The sequence below is a fragment of the Vigna unguiculata genome, chromosome 11 (assembly GCF_004118075.2).
Source record: "Vigna unguiculata cultivar IT97K-499-35 chromosome 11, ASM411807v1, whole genome shotgun sequence".
NCBI classification, from domain to species: Eukaryota; Viridiplantae; Streptophyta; class Magnoliopsida; order Fabales; family Fabaceae; genus Vigna; species Vigna unguiculata.
The window spans coordinates 35203544-35224945 of NC_040289.1; the positions used below are offsets into that span (position 1 = coordinate 35203544).

A 21402-nucleotide genomic window follows, 5' to 3' on the forward strand; every position below is an offset into this window, starting at 1 on the left:
TCTTTAACTACAATAGTTTTTTTTTAATGATCAATTATATTTTTAATTTCTAATTCAAATATTTAGTTGTTTAAATAGAATGACGTGTTTGTAAAAAAATATTTTCTAATACTGGACAACAAGAAAATAACATATTTGTGACAAAATAATCTTTCGTCGATCTCTTGCAAATCGTATTTTTTATTTTTATTTTCTGATACTTGCACTACTTAGATGAATGAATAATAATTCTGAGAAATATGACAAATCGTATTCCCTCTTCTTCTTTTTTTCTTTTTTTTTTCTTTTATTTATTTAATTAATGGGTTTGAGCAGTGCAGTGTGTTTTGCACTTTTACTAAGGAAATAGATTGTAAAAAATTATTTATGAAAAATAATATTGATTTTTATTAAAAGGTTGCACTAATTTATTGATTTTTATTTCATATTTAATATTATTTTATTTATTTGTAGGTATTTATGTAGGTATACAAAAATTAAAATATAACATTAATAATTATTTATGAAAAATTTAATTTATGTAGATGTACAAAAATTACATACTAATATCCACAAATATTTATAAAAAATTTAAGTATTTTAGTAAAAATAATTAAATATTAAATTATGTTTAAGTGTATAACATTCATATTTTATAAACGAAATATTTACATATAATTTATTTTTACTTATAATGTATCACAAATAATTTATTTAATATTTAAATATTTTAAAATAAATAAACATAAAAGAAATAGTACCGTCAAATATAATACATTTGTAATGATATCAATTAATTAATAATTCTTTTATTCCAAACAACGTCAAAGATAAAAAAATAGTTAAAAAAATTATATAAAACAAATTTATATTTATTGCAAATAATTTTATATAAAAGAATTTGCAAACATTTCATGAAAAAAAAATCATTTTAAAACTTCTAAATATTTTCTACCAAATATGTATTGTATGAAAAATCAAATGAATTTCATACTAAAGTTTTTTAAAAGAGAAATATGCAAGAACATTTTAATTTATTGGTTTATGTGGATCTCACCAAGATTTTATTTTTCTTCAAAAATGCGCTTTCCCCCTTTTTTTTCAAACAATAAAAAACAATAACATATTATGAAATTTAATAAACTCGTTAAAATATTTCTTTCACAAAAAATAAATAAAAATAAAAGTTGTTTCTCTTATATATTTGATGAAATCAGATTTCGTTGACAGCGAAGAAATTAATTGAGGTTACAGTTTTTTAGGTTCGGATTCTTGTGAGCATTACCACGGCCGAATAATCTGATTTTTAAAAATAAAAATTATAAACATAAAAAGATATGTAACATATCTATAATTTAAATTAAATCACATCAAGAAACTTAATTTTAATTTTAATTTCTATAAACAAATATGAGACCAGATATTTAATTTTAGAATTAATAAATGCTTTATTTTTTCAAAACATAATTAATTAGCTTCAAATTAATTATGATTTTTGTTTTTTTCCTTGTTAAATAATTTTTCTCACAAATTAGTATTTTGTTTGTTTCTAATCCTCACTAAATAATGAAAAATTAATAATAAATAATTTATCTCTCTAACAACTAATTCACAACTTTATTCTAACAATATAATAATTTAAACATATAAGTAAACGAAATTTATAAATAAAATAATGTTGTAATCGGTACATAGACAATTATCTATAGTTATATTTTTAACTGTAGTTTTCAGTGGAGCATCGTCTTGTTATTAATATTAAAACTATATATCATTATAAATATAAAAGTTAAATATGTTTTTTTTCCTCCAAGTTTTAGTAAATTTTGGAATTAGTCCCTTTTTATAATTTTATATAAATTTAGTCATTTATTTTTATAAATGCGTGAATTTTAGTCATTCTTGCCAAATTTTAGTAAATTTATTTGACATTTTAAACGCGTTTTATGATAATATTTGAATTAACATTGAAGCGAAAATGTGTCAAACGGTGTAAACAATTTAAATATTATTATGAAATGCGTTTGAAACGTCAAATAAATTTAATATAATTTGATTAAAAAGACTAAATTCACGTATTTTTAAAGATGAAGGACTAAATTGATAAAAAAATTTTGATGATGGACTAATTCCAAATTTCACTTACACTAAAGGGAAGAAAAACATATTTAAGCTTAAATATAAACTCAAAAACGGATGGCTTTTTACCTTAGTGTTATTTTAATATATAATTAGATATTATTCTTTATAGGAGTTTATTTTATTATATTATTGACAAACCAATTATATATGTGAATGTATAATTTTATTTTATTATATTTTCATTTTTATCATTAAAAAGGATTATTATTTTTCATGTGTCTATTTTCAGCGTACCCCAATTCTGAATTTTTATAAGGAAAATAAAAGCATAAGGATGGAGGTAAGAAAATTAAAAAATAATTGTATAAAGCAAAATCGAGTGTAAGTCAGAAAAAAAAAGAGAGAACATTCTGCAGAGGAAAATAAATTTGGGCTGAAGAGCAACAAATAGGCTCTTCATGATTCTTATACTATCTACACCCCTTTCATTTAAAATGATTTATTACACACCTTTTTATTTGTTTTCATCAAATCAAAATAATTTTCACTCCTTAAACCGTATTCTTTTTTTTTTCAGCAAAACTCTGCTTCAAAATATTTCTTCAAGAAGGTATTTCCGAAAATATCTTTATTTGTATTTCTTGCAACTTGAAAACTATTTTACAAAAGATAATTAAAGCTCATCTTTTGGAAAACAATGTTTAAAATATTAAGAAAACAAGCACGTGTTCAAAAGTAATTGCTAGAATGTAAAAAAGGAACACAAAGTGTTTTTGATTATTTTTCTTCAGAATGCTTTCTTTACCCTAAAAACATTTTCTATTATACACATATTTTTCTCAATATTTGAGAAAATACTTTTATGAACATTATAGAATGATAAGAAAACAAGAACATATTTCAGAAGCTAGTTTCTAAGAGACAATTTTATTAACATTTTGAAATTGTTTTCCGGAACATGAAAAATATTAAAAGGGTTATAAGAGCCACTTTGAAAACATAAAATAAGTACCTTAAAAAATTCTCCCAAAAACGTTTTTATCTCTTTCACATACTAGGGTGTACTTTCCGTAATATTTTGTTTCATTAACATTTTGTAAAGTATTTTCTATAACAAATTTTCTTATCTTCACATTTTAAAATTAATTTCCATGATATGAAACAAAAAATACAAAATTTTTTAAAATAATAATATTATTTTAAAATATATAATTTAAAGGGAAATGCATTTAGCACAAAGGTAGTGTAAATAGTAGGACCCGAACAAAGAACGGCAATTTTAAAATAGAGCCCAATTTCCCAAGAACCAAAAAGAGCCCATTTCACGAGTGGACCCAAATTAAAGAGGAAAAGTGAAAAAGACTTATCTATCCTTCGTTGTGTGCAAGAAGTTCAAGTGCTAGTTACAAAATTGGTCCTTACCTTGCCAGTGGCAAAACGGACCTTTAAAAACCCTAATTCCTATTAACCCTTATATATAACTCATTCTTAGTTTCTCTTCCCTCTGCTTCGCCTCATTCTCACTCGCAAACCCTAATACTCCTTCTTCCTCTTCTATTACTGCAACACAATGCCGCCGAAGTTTGACCCATCCCAGGTCGTCGACGTCTTCGTCCGAGTCACCGGTGGCGAGGTCGGAGCAGCGAGTTCTCTCGCTCCTAAGATCGGTCCTCTCGGTCTCTCTCCCAAGAAGATCGGAGAAGACATCGCCAAGGAAACAGCCAAGGACTGGAAGGGCCTCAGAGTGACCGTCAAACTCACCGTTCAAAACCGTCAGGCCAAAGTCACGGTGGTTCCCTCTGCCGCCGCGCTCGTCATCAAGTCTCTCAAGGAGCCCGAGCGCGACCGGAAGAAGACCAAAAACATTAAGCATAATGGAAACATCTCTCTCGATGACGTCATTGAGATCGCTAGGGTGATGAAGCCTAGGTCTATGGCGAAGGACCTTAGCGGCACGATTAAGGAGATTCTTGGAACTTGCGTCTCCGTGGGATGCACAGTTGATGGAAAGGATCCTAAGGACTTGCAGCAGGAGATTACTGATGGTGATGTTGAGGTCCCTCTTGATTGAGGAGGAAGAAGGCTTTGTTTCTCTTTTTTCTCTTACCTCTGTTTGTTTCGTGTTTCTTTTTATTATATAAATTTGGGGCAACTATTGAACTTTTTGTTTATGTTTATTTAATGTTTTGGATAATTTAGAAGATTTCGAGAGATCTTATCATGGGCTTATTAGTTTACTTCTGCTCATAAGATGATATGTTTTTCGATATAATTTTGTCAATGGATTGTAGTCGATTTTGCGTATATATCCCTGTGCTGGTCGGTTTGTTTCATTAGTTTAATTGGAATTTGCCTGGAATTTGAATTTTCACACCTTGAAGTGGATAAAGTTTAGATTGGGTTATACGTGTAGATTAAATCATGTCGTTCATTGTTAAGGTATTGATTTCTTGGGCAATTGATTCGTTTGTTTTTGCTTTGTTGGCATTCAGTTTACTTATATTATACGTGTAGTTGAAGTTTGTTATTTGATATAGGGTCTTAATTTGAGTGATGTTTCATGTAGGTACGTGTGTTTTCTGGTTTAATTAGACATTATTGATTTATCTTGAAATTGTTTGATGAAAGTTCTTGCCATATACGTTCGTAAAGAATTTTACAACGTGCAGATGTGATCAGCTCTACTGTGCTGAGCTATATAGAAACTTAATAGCTGGTTTGCTCACCCAGTGTGTTTATTTTGAGAATTGTGTGTGCAGTTTGTAGAAATATTGCCATATGCAACTCACTCTATATCAGATTGTATTCCATTGTTAAGAAACATTTGATGTTTGCTCGATCAACATTGAATATGGTAAATTACGTAAGATTTCTGAAATTAGTCTTTGAATCTTGTTTTTATGTTATGCAAGTACAAGCTTTTGTATTAGAGGCTATTGCCATTGCTTTTGTATTTGTTTTATGGCATTTGGATTTAAGCTCTGTAAGGGTTTGGATGATGTATGCATTAGTTGGTTGCAAAGCATGATACGCTTGGTGGTATCTTGTGAGAAATATGAACGATGAATGATTGAGTATTTTGTGAATTGGTATTGATTGTTATGTTCGTCTGTCTAGTAGAGATGGATAGCATCATTCAATTAAGCCATACATGCATCCTTTATGGAATTTGTATCTAGCATAGTTGTTTTTGTTGTAAGTTTTCTTAGTTCACATGCTAAATTTTTGTGGGAATTCTATCTATTTGCTGCTGAAAAAATACTATGATTTTTTGTAGTTGTGTCGTTCACTAACGTGTAGTTTTTTAGATTTTATGTTGAAGTTTGAGGCATCTGAATGTAAGTGCAATGAGACATCGATATTTGGCATGCTGAATAAAATATGACATTGATGGGTTTTGCTAGTCTTTCCATCTGTAGTTAGATAGCGTCTAAAGTAATTGTTGTTTATCGTTGTGGTATGTGTTAATCTTGGACAACTTTTTAACTGCATTACCATCTAAAGTGGTAGTTTTTGGTGGTAAATTCTTTAATCATAATGTCTACGGTTTTGGTGTTTTGTTTTCGGAAAAAAGTTTGAATCAACCGAATTGATTGTTACCTCGATTAAGTTATAATGACACATTTTGTTATTGAATTACAATTTCATTTTCTTCCAATGTATCGTGGAGTGATTCGAAAACAATGTTCCGTTTGAGGACGGAATTGTATAAGATATGTGAGTCTGAGTTATATTTTTAATTTATAATATTGATTTTATTTGTATAAAATATATATTCTTAATCACCTGTTGGACGAAAATAATGAAACAAATCAAGACTGATCATAATAGATGAACTGTATTCAGTACCGTAAGTTCTATATCAGCTCAACCAGTCTGCTAACAGAAAGTAAATAACACCATACTTTAGAGAAGTTAATTGAAAGTACCTCATACAATACATATTTTAGTCAATGGAGATCTAATTTTTCTCTCTTAAAAGTACATTTTTTTTTAAAGACGTTGATTTTCATAAAATTTAGGAAAATTGATCTTTAGAACTTATTTTGCATATGCTTTTTATAAGTTAGTTCTTATAATTTATTTTTAGTTTATAAAGTAATTTATTTTATTTTATTTATTGAACATATTTATGAAAGAGTTTACAAATGTATTTCATTATTGTTTTATGTGTGGTAATATGCAGGTTTGAAATTTAATGTAAGTGTAAAATTTAAAGTATTTTCTTAAATCAAAAGATGTTTTGGTTTGATACACCTTTAACTTAGTTTTGGTAATAAATACATAACCTCTAATCTATGTTTTTTTCTTTTTAATTTTCTTGACCATATGTAAATTTAATAAAACTTTGCATTGTTACTATTTTAGTAAACCCCCTATCTATACTAAAATAAATTGGATTTGTTTGTTATCGGTCATGTTGAGAAATGTTTTCTCTTGGAATTGTGTGCATTTTATTTGGTAGCATTATTTTTATGTTTTCTTTCTGCTTATGGCGTGGGGACTTTATTGCACCTCAAAAACTGAGATGAAAAAAAGTAACATTGAATAGTTGTTCATAATAACTGGGCCTTTGTTTTTAACTGTCCAAATAGTTGGGCCTACCTATTTTGTTTTTTAGGCACTCCTTGCATCCCATATTTTTCTTTCTGCACCTCCATATTTTTTCTATTTTCCATTTTGTCCTCTTAATAATAATTAACCGGATAACATAATTTGGGAGAACTAACCGAATCAAAAAAGAAAATGTGATGTGAACGGGAACAAGAGATCCGGTTTACGATTTAGGGTATAGTTGCGAGAATTTGGAATATGGTGAAGTTATGCATAGTTATGTATGTTTATCGAATTTTGAAATCCGATTTTATTTGTGTGTATTGGATTTCGAAATCGTGTTATGTGAAGTTGAGTATTCATTGGACTTTGAAATTTGGTTTTGTTTGTGTACCGGATTTTGGCATGAAGTTGTATGTGGTCACCCGATTTTGAAATTAAATTTTATTTATGTGTATCGGATTTTGAAATCTAATTTTATTTATATGTAGTGGATTTAGAAATAACATTTATTTAATTATTTAATCTATAATTTGTTGTAGGGCCGAAATGGAAAGGACAACTAAAGTTGGGGGTGCAGGAAGAAAACAATGGGGTGCAGGAATAAGCCTTTTATTCTTTTATTGGCTCTTCAAATTAAGCCATTATTGATTAGAAAAGTAAAAACTCTTTAAAAGTAAAGTTTTTAGAAGCAAAGAGAGATTTATAATTTTTCTTCTTGTGCTTCTATCGAACATTTATTTAAGTTTCGCAATACTATTTTTTTTTATGCCCAGTTTTGATTTAAATCATATAAAAAATTTGACGTAATCAAAACATTAACTTCCGAGCCGTAGTTGTTAAAAAATCAAATTAACGTTCTTGTTCTTGATTTTGTTTAGAAACCAACTTCCAAAAATTTTATCCAAAATTTCCTAACACTTACTTCCAAAGTAAGTCATGATTCCTTAATGGGGATTATATTATAAAATTCATTTTTGAGTAATTACACATTATTACTTTTGGAGTCATGATATTTTTGGACATTGAAATATTTTGAAAGTTGTTAATACTTATTTTTTATTGGATATGCGTTATTTTCAAGACTCATTCATATTCAAGTAGCTAAACGCTTCTCTTGAGTGGATATATCTCATAATAATTTTATGAGTTAAAATTCATTTTTGAGTAATTAATATTATTAAAAGTGATTTTATTGTATATATTTTAGTTTATTTTTATTTTGAATTTAAGTAATTAATATTTCTTTTCAAGTGAATATATCATATAACTATTATTTTCTTTTTATATTTTTAAGTTATTTTATCAATCAAAGAGAATAAATATATAAAAAATATTTCAAGTGTTTAACCTGTGACATCTCATTTAATAGTTTTAAACTATTAAATAAAATATTATATATGATAATAGACCAAAACAGTTAGTAAAAGATTAATATAAAAATATTATTACAGTTATCCATAATAGTCATAACAATATCATTATATAAAAGCTAAAACTGAAGATGTTCAAGAGTCTCTTGTCTCTTAAAACAAAACTACTAAGCCACATAAACAAATCTTACTCTACAGTTTCACTATTTTCCAAGAGGAGAGTATTCTCACCTGCAACCCATTCATTCTGCTCACACAATTAAGTGATCATTGCAAAATAAGTAGAAAAACACAACAACACAAACAACACATGTAACTAATAAGAAAAATAAATATTTAAGTAAACCATAATCATATTATAAACTTTACATAACAAACAGTTACATTATTGTCTATTTACATCATATCCACAACTAACATTAATTCAATTATTCAGATACATGCAATAAACATCGGATCCCTTGACGGCCTGCATTTGTGCGTGGTTGCTAAACTCTATAGAGTTTGGCCTCAAGGGGTTAAAACCTAACCACTTACAAGGTAAATCCCCTTCACACCTAGGACTTGATCGAGTCCAATGACTAGGATCTTCATCTTCTCTTCACCATATAACTTACTCTACTATACTTGAGTGTAATTAGTTATTAGAGAAAGGATACCGATCGATAATGAATCCTTATGTCACTGCATACACTAAATACCACTACTTAGAACTTCCCTTTAGAAACCATTGCTCATATCACACTTGCAGATGCATACATAGATATACAAATATCTCAAATATCATTGACAATCAAATTTATACAAAACCACACTCTCCAGAATGAAAGAAAAACCTTTGATCCAAGTCCTAATCCACTCTAGCACGTCTCCTCGCTGGACGAGAGGTATACTCTCGACTAACGACGACATTGCTCGCCTAACGAGCTTATCACTAGGACTCTAGGGAATTAATTCATTTATAACTCGCCCAACGAGTGAGACTCGTGCAACGACACTCAAACGTATAACTACCAAATGTATAAGTCAACCTAGAAACAATACAGACATGATCAGGGCACAAAAACAAAATCACTGACTAGCAGAGACTCATAAGGGAAGATCATAATTCACACGCAACTCACAAATCATCACATGTATCCATAAGAATGATTGATTGAGAAAAGAACAGAAAATCAACTTACTCCATGGAGAAAATTGATGGGCAGAATCAAAGAGTACGTCACATGGATCTCCCCAACAATCTCATGTCATTAAACATATTAATATATGGTGAGATATGGTAGACAGAAGGGAGAGAGTTCCTAGAAAAGATTTTCTAAAGAGATAAAGTATTTTGAGATAATAAGATCTTTTTATGAATTTCCTATTTATATGTAAGGTTTTTATTATTAAAATAATAATAAGATCTCATATCTAAAACAATATCACTTAAAATAAGATTTATAGGATAGTTCTATCTACATACTTTGGTTGTATTTATAATTTATTAACATTTTTTTCTGTAAATCAAAACTAAATTAGTTAATTTATTAGCATAATATTTTTTTTAAAATTTTAATTATAAATCTAAATTTTATATAAGATAGAAAAAAATTGAACAACATATAAAATAAAAAGACTTATAAATTTATTATTATTATTATTATCGTAAGAAATAAGATTTTGGGTTGAATTCAAGTGACATTAATCTTATTTATTATATGAGTCGGATTCAAGTTTTTCGTATAAGAAAAATATTAACGCCTATATATAGATGCACAGAAGAAAACAATTTCTGGTGCTAAAGTGCAAAGCTTAGCTCATGGAATTGCACTTTTAAATTTTAAAACTTGGAAGCAGCCACCGTCCAGTGAAATCTTAGGTTACACACACAAACCAAAGGAGAAAATGTTTTTTTTTATTTTATTTATCTCCACCATCAGGTGTTCAACACGTGGCACTTTTCCAGCCACAACAACACATTGTTTACATTTGAAAACCAATATCAATAGCATAGAAAATATTGTTAAAAATTCAGACATTAAAATTGATTAAAATTCTGATGATGATGATCATCACCATCTTCTTCACCCTTTTCCCCAATAATTGTGATCATCACAACTCAGAAATGATTTTGTTAATATATATTTGGTGGTCCATGTTGATGTTATATAGCAGGGTGGTTGGAAAATTAAGTCCACTATGTATTTCTAATCCTAGCTACTCTGTAAAGAGGACCAACCAAATTTGGTCCCTACAACTACTCATCAACCCTCCCTTCTATCACTATTAATATTAATATATGTACTATAATATATACAATTAATGCCCTTCGAAACAATAATTATAATAAACACAGATAAATTTTAACTAAAAATTAAAATTAGTCTCTCTTTAAGATTTTGATTTAATTTAATTTTTTAACTTTATAAATATGTGAATTTAGTTATTTTAACTAAATTTTGATAAATTCATTTGACGTTTCACATATGTTTTATGATAATATTTTGAGTTATTTACACTATTTGACACATTTTTACTTCAATATTAATCGAGAAACACGTTTAACATGTCAAATAAACTTAATCAAATTTGATTAAAAAGATTAAATTCATATATTTTTTAAATTGAAAAACTAAATTAAATCAAATTTTTGAAGAAAGACTAATTCTAAATTTTATTTAAGAGACCAAAAATATATCTAATCCTTTATTATGATTTTGAGTATAATTTTCACATATTTAATATTACTGATCAATTAATTTATTTATTATTATGGTCAATGATATTAAATTACATATTATTTATGATACTACTAATGAGTGACATTTGAAGTTACAAGTTTTTTATATTGTTTATGCATGAAGGAAGTTATTATACGGATAAATTAATCATATTGACTTTTGTTCTGGAGAACAATATAAAAAATTCCCATGTTTTTATTTATAATATTTTTGATAACATGTCTTATTTATCTACGTTTCATGGATGCAATTTCTTTTATTATGGGCTTGATTGGTTCTCCTATATTTCCTTTTCTCCTTTTTTTTTATTAAAATTGTCATATACAGATTATTATTACACTTTAAAATATTAACATAATTAAAATGTCAAAGTTTAATAACATTTAATATGAAATTATTCGAAATTATTTTATTTATTTTTGTTATGCATGTAAAATTTTCTTACACTATTTTACATTTTTGTCGGTTTATCAATTTAAGACAAGTTTGTAAATGGAAAGTTTTCTCCATGTATGTATACTATAAATTAATCTTAATTATGGTTGATGTGATAATTAACTACCCAATTAATTAGTAAATTCTATAATGAGTTTTGTGGTGAGGAACAGTAGGACCCTCACTGTGCTCAAAATCCATTTGATTTTAGGTATGTCCAGATAAGTTCTTCTCACATGTCTTCATCATCCAACAAAGATAACAACTACCTCTACTCTTATTTTTATATACCTTCATAATAATTGCAGTACAGAAAATAATTATTCATAACTTTTTTGCTCTTTTGAGGATAATATATCTTAATCTCTTGCTATTTTATTATTCTACAATGTTTCTTAGCCACCAATTCTCATGATACACTTCAACTTCAACGGGTTTATATAGTCAATATTTAAGAAAAATAAAATAAAATTGGAAATTAAAGTGCAACTTCCTAATCTAGAGAATTCTAGTATTTAAAGAAAAAGTTACCACAACATTAACCTAGTTTTCTTTTTCTCTCTCCCAAACAAAAATTGACATCTCTCTCCATTAATAAAATGTTAATAAGTTCTAACACTAGTTTGAAAGAGCTTCATAAAAGATAAATTCTAATTCTATTTTACTATTGATTATTTTTAACATATTTAACCTGTGTTATTTTACATGTCTTTTTTTTTTTGGGTCAAATATGTTTTTGGTTTTTAAAGTTTCAGTAATTAGTCCCTCATAAAAATTTTTGACCAATTTAGTCCTTCATATTTAGAAATACGTGGATTTAGTCATTTTAATCAATTTTGTTAAGTTTATTTGAAGTTTCAAACGTGTTTTATGATAATATTTGAGTTAGCATTTAAGCAAAAATGGGTCAAACGATGTAAACAATTCAAATACTATCATGAAATATGCTTAAAACGTTAGATAAACTTAACAAAACCTGGTTAAAAGGACTAAATCCATACATTTCTAAATAAGAAGGACTAAATTGGTCAAAAATTTCAAGGAGTGACTAATTCTAAATTTCACTAAAACTTGAGGGATAAAAATCATATTTAAACCTTGTTTTTTCAAAAAAAAAGTTTGTAGGTTCGTGTCATCTAAATTTTGTAATTAGGTCCTTAATATTTTAATTTTTTTACTAAATTTATTCAATGAATACAAATTAAATGCAAAAACAAAAATAAAATCCCGATAACAATGTTGTGAAATTATACATTCATTCAAGATAAAAAAAATATTATCTGCATGTGTGAGAGAGAATTTCTTTAACAAAGATAGGCACTTATAAAAGAACCTTTTAATAATTATAAGAAACTAGTTGGGCTTAACAACATTTTATATTTGTGACGAAATTTATAATTAAAAATATTTTGCTTTAAATGGACGTACACATTCTAAAATTAATACAACACATTCAAAAAATCATAATATCTATGCGTACGTAATCGAGAGGCTTAAATACATCGATCTAATACATTCAATAAGAACTGACCAATCGAAATAAATAACAACAATGTACACTTGAAAGTTGTCTTCATTTGTTTTCTCCCATGTGCAATGAAGCTAACAAGATAGACTTAAACAGGTGGAAATAAGAAGTATGAATAATATTAAATATAGATAAATTAATTTTAAAAAAAATTGTTTCAATTTTATACAATCTAAAACTTTATGACCACAGTTATCTCATTTCTATTTTAACAACATTTTCTTTCCAATGAAATAAATTATATGATGCCCTAAAGAGAGAAACTATAGTAAGGACTAAGGAGGACCCATAAGGGACCATAGTTATTAATCATCCCTAGCCAAACTTGTGACAGACATTGCAGCAAAAACAGTATAAGTAGACCCCTATTTGTTCCTGTTTAATTTGCTGTTATAATAATAATAATAATAATTCCTTTATCTACTGCATTAAAATTTTCCCATAGTTAACCACATGTAGCCGTTGATACAGAAGAAAGCTTTTAGATCACACTGGGCCATGGCCATATATATATATAATGTATGTATATGTGGTAGACATGGTATGTGATAAGAAGAAGTGCCGTTGCAATGGTGGTGGTGGAGTGGGACCATGCAAGCGAAATCAAGCTAAGAGGGGCGGCAAAAAACTATGTTAATCATGTCATTGTCCATAGACAAAAAACAAAACACACAGTTAAATTATTTGATTCAGTACTATTCTCTCTCTCTCTTTCTTTTGTCACTTAAATAGCACCTCTTTCCACTAAACTTTGGCAGACCTAAGTATAGTAGTGATTGAGGGTTGAGAAATAATGGCGAAAGATGTTGAGGTTCAAGAGCAAGGAGAATACTCTGCAAAAGACTATCATGACCCTCCTCCGGCACCCTTGTTCGACCCCGAAGAGCTCACACAGTGGTCCTTCTACAGAGCCCTTATCGCTGAGTTCATAGCAACCCTTCTCTTCCTCTATGTCACTGTGCTAACCATAATTGGCTACAAAAGACAGACCGACGCCAACGTTGGTGGCACCGAATGTGATGGGGTTGGCATTCTCGGCATCGCTTGGGCCTTTGGTGGCATGATTTTCATCCTCGTTTACTGCACCGCCGGTATTTCAGGTATTTATTATTTGCCCTTGTTTCAAAATTTTGGTTGTTTTTGTTGGTTTGGTCGGATTTGTACGAGGAACGTGTACGAGTAAGCATGCAAGAAGAAAGTGTAACATGTTTTTGGATTTGGTGTTGTAGGAGGACACATAAACCCAGCTGTGACATTCGGGTTGTTCCTAGGACGCAAGGTGTCCTTGATAAGGGCGTTGTTGTACATGGTAGCACAGTGTGCTGGTGCTATCTGTGGCACTGGACTGGCGAAGGGGTTCCAGAAAGCGTACTACAACAGGTATGGAGGCGGTGCTAACTCTGTTGCTGATGGCTACAACAAGGGCACTGCTTTGGGTGCTGAGATTATCGGTACCTTCGTTCTTGTCTACACTGTCTTCTCTGCCACCGACCCTAAGAGGAACGCTAGAGACTCCCATGTTCCTGTAAGCACCACATTTGTTACAACCTTAATATACCAGAATATATATATTGGTTACTAATTCATGGTCTCACTTTTTAAACATGAAGGTTCTAGCACCACTCCCCATTGGGTTTGCCGTGTTCATGGTTCACTTGGCTACAATCCCAGTTACTGGCACTGGCATTAACCCAGCAAGGAGTTTTGGAGCAGCTGTAATCTACAATGACGAAAAAATCTGGGATGATCAGGTAAAAACATTTGAAACATTTGAAGATGAAAACATGTTTTTACCGATGTTGATTAATTTTGGTGATTATGTTATGAACAGTGGATATTCTGGGTTGGACCAATTGTTGGAGCAGCAGTGGCTGCATTTTACCACCAATACATCCTCAGAGCAGCAGCTATCAAGGCTCTTGGATCGTTCAGGAGCAATGCTTAATTAATTAATTAATTAAGCTAGGTTCTTAATTTCCAACAAGGCTATGGTGTTTGAGGAAGAATAATAATTTCCATGTTAAAGAGTGCTGGTCTTGTCTTGCAGCTCCCTAATTTAGGTTTTCTGGTCTTTTCCTTTGATCAGCTACAGTGGTTGCTGTTGTGGGGTTTGGAGGATAAGGCCTGAACCATATGGGGAGCATCAAAATTGTAGATAAGCATGCTTGTGTCTAAGGGTGTATTTTGTATCCCTTTTCTGTCTTTTTCTTTTTCTTTTCTTCTTTTTTTTAACTTCCTTGTAAGTGTTTCCTTTTCATTTCTCATGTTACTTAAATATTCATCTTTTCTTAATCATGATTTATGTAATGTACCATGACTCCAGTAATATTATCATGATTAAGCTTTTCATTTCTTTATGTCTTTCGATTTTAGTTCTGAGTTTAACTTCAAAATTTTAGATCAAAATGATGATAGTATTTAAATTGAGAAATATCTGATTGGGTTTGGAAAAGGACAATGTGGAGAAGTGGCCTTGGGAATTAGGCCAAAAAAATTGTTGTCCTTGAAGATCTTACTAATTAAGCTTTAGATGTTGTAAAAAACAAATGCTTATCCTAATCTTAATGATTAAACTAATGAAAACTTGTAGTAGTGAAAGTGCTTAATGAGCACCACAATTAAACTACTCTTCCACTTAAAAGCCCCACTATTTATTAGATAAACAAACTCGGGTTTTGTGGTGGTGGTTAATGATGTGACGTTAAATTTTGGATTGCTTTTCAAACTCATCGTTGTTGCTAGGGACACTATAATTTAAGTAAAGAAAAAGAAATAAACAAAGATAAAGTAAACATGTTAGGTGGATGACTTTGGATTCCTTACAAGTGCACCCCTCATTTCTTATAATATATTGGTGAGCTAATATACGTTATCTTCACCCTATTTTATGTCTCCATAGTTTTTTATTAGCTAGGTATGTGTTAATTTTTCACAATTTGTGTTGATAAAGTTGTTAAAATTTAATACAAGTCTATTTCACATGTAAAAATGAAAAATAGTTGAGAAATTAAAAAAAATTATTTAAAAAAAAACTTCTTTGTTGCAAAAGAAAGGTTTGTAAATTTAAAAAGAAATGAGAGAAAAAAAGTTTGGATTATTCGTTTCTATATTTCTTATCAATAAAAGAAAGTCTATGTGAAAGGTAAAAAAGAAAAGAAAAGAAAGGTTGGGGTTTTCCGCATATTCTATTCTGAAGAGCATATATATAGAACATGAAGGTGACGGAACATTTGAGAAATTTTAGAGAAACAATGATGATCATGTAATGGTGCTTAAGTTAAGTATCTTAGAAAAAAGTAAGATTATGACGGATTAACAACTGATGTACCTTTCATTAATTAGTCTTGTAAGGTTCATTAGTTCTGTAATTATCATATTAAGCCAACGTGTTACTTCGAACTCTCTCGAACCAGCTACATATATTCTCAAATGTTATGCCCATATATTTAATTACGATGCTTAATGTTCTAGAAGTTTAGTTTAAGATATACGAATTTTAAGAGTAATTATGGAGAAAAAAAATAATTACGGTGAGTATATTAGTCAACAAAATTTTTATTTTAGATATGGTGATTGATTTGAAGTTTTTTTTTCACAAATTTAAATACAAATATTGGTATGTGTTTTTATTATTATTATTATTATTATTTGGTAATTATGAGTATATAATTTTGGCTGTCTTTGTTCATACATCAATTCATGTGATGGAGACATGTGAGTAAATGGGGACAAATAGTGGGCACAAGCTTTTAAGCCAAACTTTTTTGTCAATGGACCTAATTAAGCTTAAAAACAAAATTGATACATTGTTTTGTACCAAACAAGCCCAATTTGTAATTACGTGTGCCTAAAATCTTTTATTATATTTGGTATTTGTCTATCTAATAAGAATCAAATATGTATGAAAAACTTCATAGTAAGAGGAACATTTAGTACTATTGTTCTAATCAAGAGATAAGATTACTTCTTTTGCTAGAACATTAAGTTGGTTGTGTTTTCCGTAAACTAGTTAAAATATTTTATTGCATTTTTAATTATTTTGTGAAATTAACGTTGATATTCACGTTTTTTTTCTTAAATTATTATTTTTTCTTTATTTAATGGTTATTTGATTTCAATTACTTATGATATGATTCATCATTTTTTTATTGTAAAAATTTGTTTTAAATTGAGTATTCATTTTAATTCGAACGTGATAAAATTCTTCTATATTTATAAAAAATAAGTATGTTTTTTGATATCTATATCTTCATTTTCTAATTAACCTTGAACAATAAGAGTTGTTTATAATAAATGGAAATCGTACCAATTATCTCTTTAAGTATTGAACAATAAGACTTATTTATGATGGGTGAAAATCTTACCTATTATTATAGAGTTTCTCTAGTTTTAAGTGATAATACTTGCCAATGTAAGTAGAATTCTTATCTATAAGATTAACTACAAATTTAAATTTATCTCATTTTTACTTATTTTAATAATATTACAAGTTTGATGATTCTTAACAAGAAAAATTAAAAAATATCAACAATATAAAATAAATTGAAATAAAAAATAGGTGATAAAATAATATTAATACATAATTTGAATTTTAAAAATAACTTAATTTTTTTAAATAACTTTTATATAAATCATCATTGATTAAATTCAAATGAATTCAAACAAAAGCAAATGCAAGATATAAAATGTTTCATGATTGAAAGTATCACAAAGAAAATGAGAGAGAATTTTGAATTTTAAAAATTCAAATATCTTTTGTTATCATCACTTCTTTTAACCGGTGTTTTTAATTAATAATTGATCAACTTTATTGCTCTTCAATTGATAGTTATCTTCCTACATCTGTTTTTTTTATATGTTTTCTATTTTTTTAAAAAAAATCAACTAAATAATAGTCTAATTCTTACTAATTCCACCTAAAAATAAAGTAAATGTTATTTTGAAACCACAATCAAACATTGTTTATTTATAAAGGTTAATTAATATTATTCTCATGCATTCACTTATTCTCTTCACTCCCTTTTCCAACCTTTTCATTCCTTATCTCCGTTAATCTCTCTCCATTACCGCAGTATTATATAATCAAAGTGATACATTTTTTTATTATTATTAATTGATAATTAGTAAGCATTTTTAGTTTGTTTTCATATACTATCTTTATTTTAAAAATTACGGTATTAGTAAAATTGAGGATATGATTGGTAGAATTTAAAGTATTATCATAGAAAGGTGATGAATTTATCATCTACTTAATGCTTGGATGATGGTGTAAATCGAGAGAAGTTAGTTGAACCAAAATATAACATAGTTTTTATAATTGTAGTCATATTTTCATATCAGCTTTAGTAAAGATTTGTATTTCAACATCACGCATCATGTCCTTTAATTTATTGTCCATTGTCGAGTACACATATTCATGTGTTTCAGCCACACTTGGAGGGTCTACTAATCCACCATATCACATCCATGTTGTATAATTCTTCAGAAATCCATCTCATAAAAGATGTTCTCTAATTTCGACCAAATCCAATATTCTCCCATTCAAACAATTCACACAGGTACACCTCGTCTTTCCTCTGTTTTCTGCACTACCAGCATGACGTTGAGCAGATTCTATAAATTCCTCGACCCCTCTCTCATGATTGTTGACATGTGAAGCCAAGGTGGTTTGCTTCTTGAAGATTTGATGAAGACTTAATGAAGCCCTTTTGAACTATCTTGACGCCATTACCATTGGAATGAAGCCTACATTGATGAAGGAAAGGAGACTTGATGATATCCATGTTGATCAAGGTTGGAACGTGTGTTCTCCACATAGTTACATCAAGAAAGTGTAGTTGATGTTTGTAATTCATATTGTAGACCTTGTAGCATTAATTAGATGTATTTGGTCTTAGGTGTGTCTTTTAATTTGTTGAATGGTTTTTCAACAGGTTAAAAGGTAGGCTGCAGTAGTCTAAACTGCAACAAATTCAATCAGTTGATTTAGTTTTTAATCGACCGATTTTACTTAAGTCAAGTGAAATCAACTTGTTGAATTTTGTAACAGTTTGACTATAAAAGCTGTGATTTTTGAAAGAGATGTTTGTTGATCAGTTTTGAACATGAAATTGCTCTGGAACCTCATGGAAACTCTCTCCTTCATGATCATACAACTTGCAGCAGTTGAAGATTGATCTTGGATCATTTCTTGAAGCTTTTGGCTTGGTTTAAAGCTTGAAGAAAGTGGTTTGTGGTAGGTTGGGTTGTGCTACCACTGAGGTTTGATCTTTCTCAAGCTTTGTGTGTGTGCCTGGTGGTTTTCCAGGTCTGTAAGAGGGTTCTTGTTGTGCTGGTGTGATTCTTGTGTGATTCAAGAGTCTTTTGTGGTGTTTTTGCATATTTTGAAAGTGTAAGGGTGAATACTTTGTATATCTTTTGAAATAGTGCAAAGTCAAACTCATGTTGTCTTGACAAACTGGATGTAGCTCAGGTTTGAGTGAACCAGTATAAAAATCTTGTGGTCTCCCCTCTTCTCTAACATTTTTCTCTTGCATTTTCATTTTAAAGTTTAAAGAACTTGTGCTTTAATAATCTTTTTCATGTTCTTGCATGTTTTCATGACATCTGCAATATTGAGCATGTTTGTATAATCATTTAGAACTGGTTTTGATCATTCTTGTGCATTGTTCCTGGTTTAAAACTCGAATTTGCTTTTTTGCATTTTTTTTCAGTATTTCAGTCGATTGTTTTCCTGTTTCAATCGATTGATTATACCAGAACAGAATCTGTTAACTCTGGTTTTGATCGACTGAAAGTATATTGTCCAACACCTTTTGCATTCTAACTTGGTGATCTAATTGATTCAATTAAAAGTGGTTTTTAGCTTGCAAAGATAACCTAATTTTTTAACTAGTCAATTCAATCCCCCATTCTTGACTTTTTAACCATTTCAAAACTAACAATAATCATCACTTATATGTGATAAATTAATCCAACTTTGATCCATCATTGTTCTGTAATGAATAATAATTTTATAGTACATACAAATAATAATTGTCAGGAGTCAGACACTCAAACTAAATCCCAACACGTTGTCAGGGTAGCGAACTTGATCCTAACTTGTTTGACGATATGCATATAGTAGAATATATCAACAAATACCTAAATTTTAAAAACTAAATAAACATATAATACAAATAAATATCTCCATGCAAAAATAAAATTTATCAAATATCAACATATAATTACATAAAATAAATGCATCAAATTTAAAATACTAGTAACATACCTTTTATTATAAAGTAATTAAAAATAGACTTACATGTTACATAGGAGAACCACGTTGATTTCAGGGAGAAGAAGATGAAGCACGGACACGGGTTTGGGGTGGCTCGTGCAGTGGGCAACGGTAACGGAGGAGCGGTGGCAGGGTGCGACGAAAGCAGTGGCTCTTGTGCAGTGGTTTCGAGAAGAAGAAGATGAGACACGGAGGTGCGGTGGCAAGGCGCGACGGAAGCAGCGTTGTAGCGGTGAGCGGTGGTTTCAGTGCTTCACGACTTTGACGAGGAAAGTACGTTACGACTTCGACGGACGGAAGCAGCGATGAGTACTCAATAACACGAAAAGGGCCACAGTGGGGAAGAGACCGCGAATGGTGGCAGGGGGCGACAGAAGCAGCAGACAAAGCGATAGGGAAGTGAAAACTTTTAACCCTCGAAAGAAATTCTACGACGGTTACTAGGTTTTCAATGATGGTGCAGCGTAAACTTGTCATCATTTTTAAAATTTTTGACGACGATGCTGTTAAAGTTGTCATTATTTATGCTTTCTTCCCTGTATAACGACGGTTTTTTAATGAAACCATTGTTACAAAGTTGAATATAATTATACAGTCGTGCCACCACATTCTTTACTACAACGATTGCGCTTTAACAGTCATTATTTGTTGTCGTTGATCCTCTGTGATGGAGTAAGGGTGCTTTGGCCCCTCCCATTTTTTTTTTCTCACATTGTCTATTAAATTATACAATATATTTTCATTGTTTTAAAGTATATGTTTTCAAAAAATCAATTGTATTATAGATGAAACTTAAATAACTATTGAATTTAAAAACATGAAGATAATACTTATCAATCATTTATTTACTCATTTATTCACTTATTATTAATTAATAATTTTTGTGACAAAGTTGTCCATATCATTTTCAATAAGAGATTTCAACTTTATTATATTATTGTTAATGCTATTAATTATTTAAATTTAAAAGCTTTATCTATTATCTTTTCAATTATATTGATCTCTTATAAGAATAGTAAAAGAATATGAATTTCTTGCACACACTATTATTATTTAAAATGATGAAGATATAACTAAAAATATTAGTTTTAATTTAATTATTGATGGTTTAATAATTTGAAAGAACAGTATATTAAATATTTACTATTTTTTATTCTTACAATCAAATTAAATTTGGTATTCATTCTTCTATCGGTAAAAATGATAAAATTATAAATTTTGAATACATTTTTTTTTAGATTTCTAAAATTAGTAGTCAAGATCCTACATTATTGATTATTGATGGGGTGGGTGCCATGCAAGGAAAATCAAGCTAAAAGAAAAAAAAAAAGTGCAAATCAAATCATGTCGTTGTACATAGAAAGAAAAAACAAAACACAGAGTTAAATTATTTGATTCATTACCTTTTGATCCTTGAATACCACTTCTTTCCACTAAACTTTGGCA

At 29.1% G+C, this 21402-nt stretch overlaps 2 protein-coding genes across 2 annotated transcripts; both read left to right on the forward strand.

Annotated features, from left to right (window-relative positions):
* Positions 1-3544: 3544 nt before the first annotated feature.
* Positions 3545-4367, forward strand: LOC114170704 (60S ribosomal protein L12). The gene has a single exon (XM_028056244.1). It carries the CDS (start codon positions 3632-3634, stop codon positions 4130-4132), a length of 501 nt encoding a protein of 166 aa, XP_027912045.1. The 5' UTR covers positions 3545-3631; the 3' UTR covers positions 4133-4367.
* A 9045-nt stretch (positions 4368-13412) lies between these two features.
* Positions 13413-15034, forward strand: LOC114169431 (aquaporin PIP2-7-like). Its single transcript, XM_028054574.1, has 4 exons — positions 13413-13777; positions 13907-14202; positions 14288-14428; positions 14509-15034. Exons 1-4 carry the CDS (start codon positions 13471-13473, stop codon positions 14620-14622), a joined length of 858 nt encoding a protein of 285 aa, XP_027910375.1. The 5' UTR covers positions 13413-13470; the 3' UTR covers positions 14623-15034.
* Positions 15035-21402: the final 6368 nt, after the last annotated feature.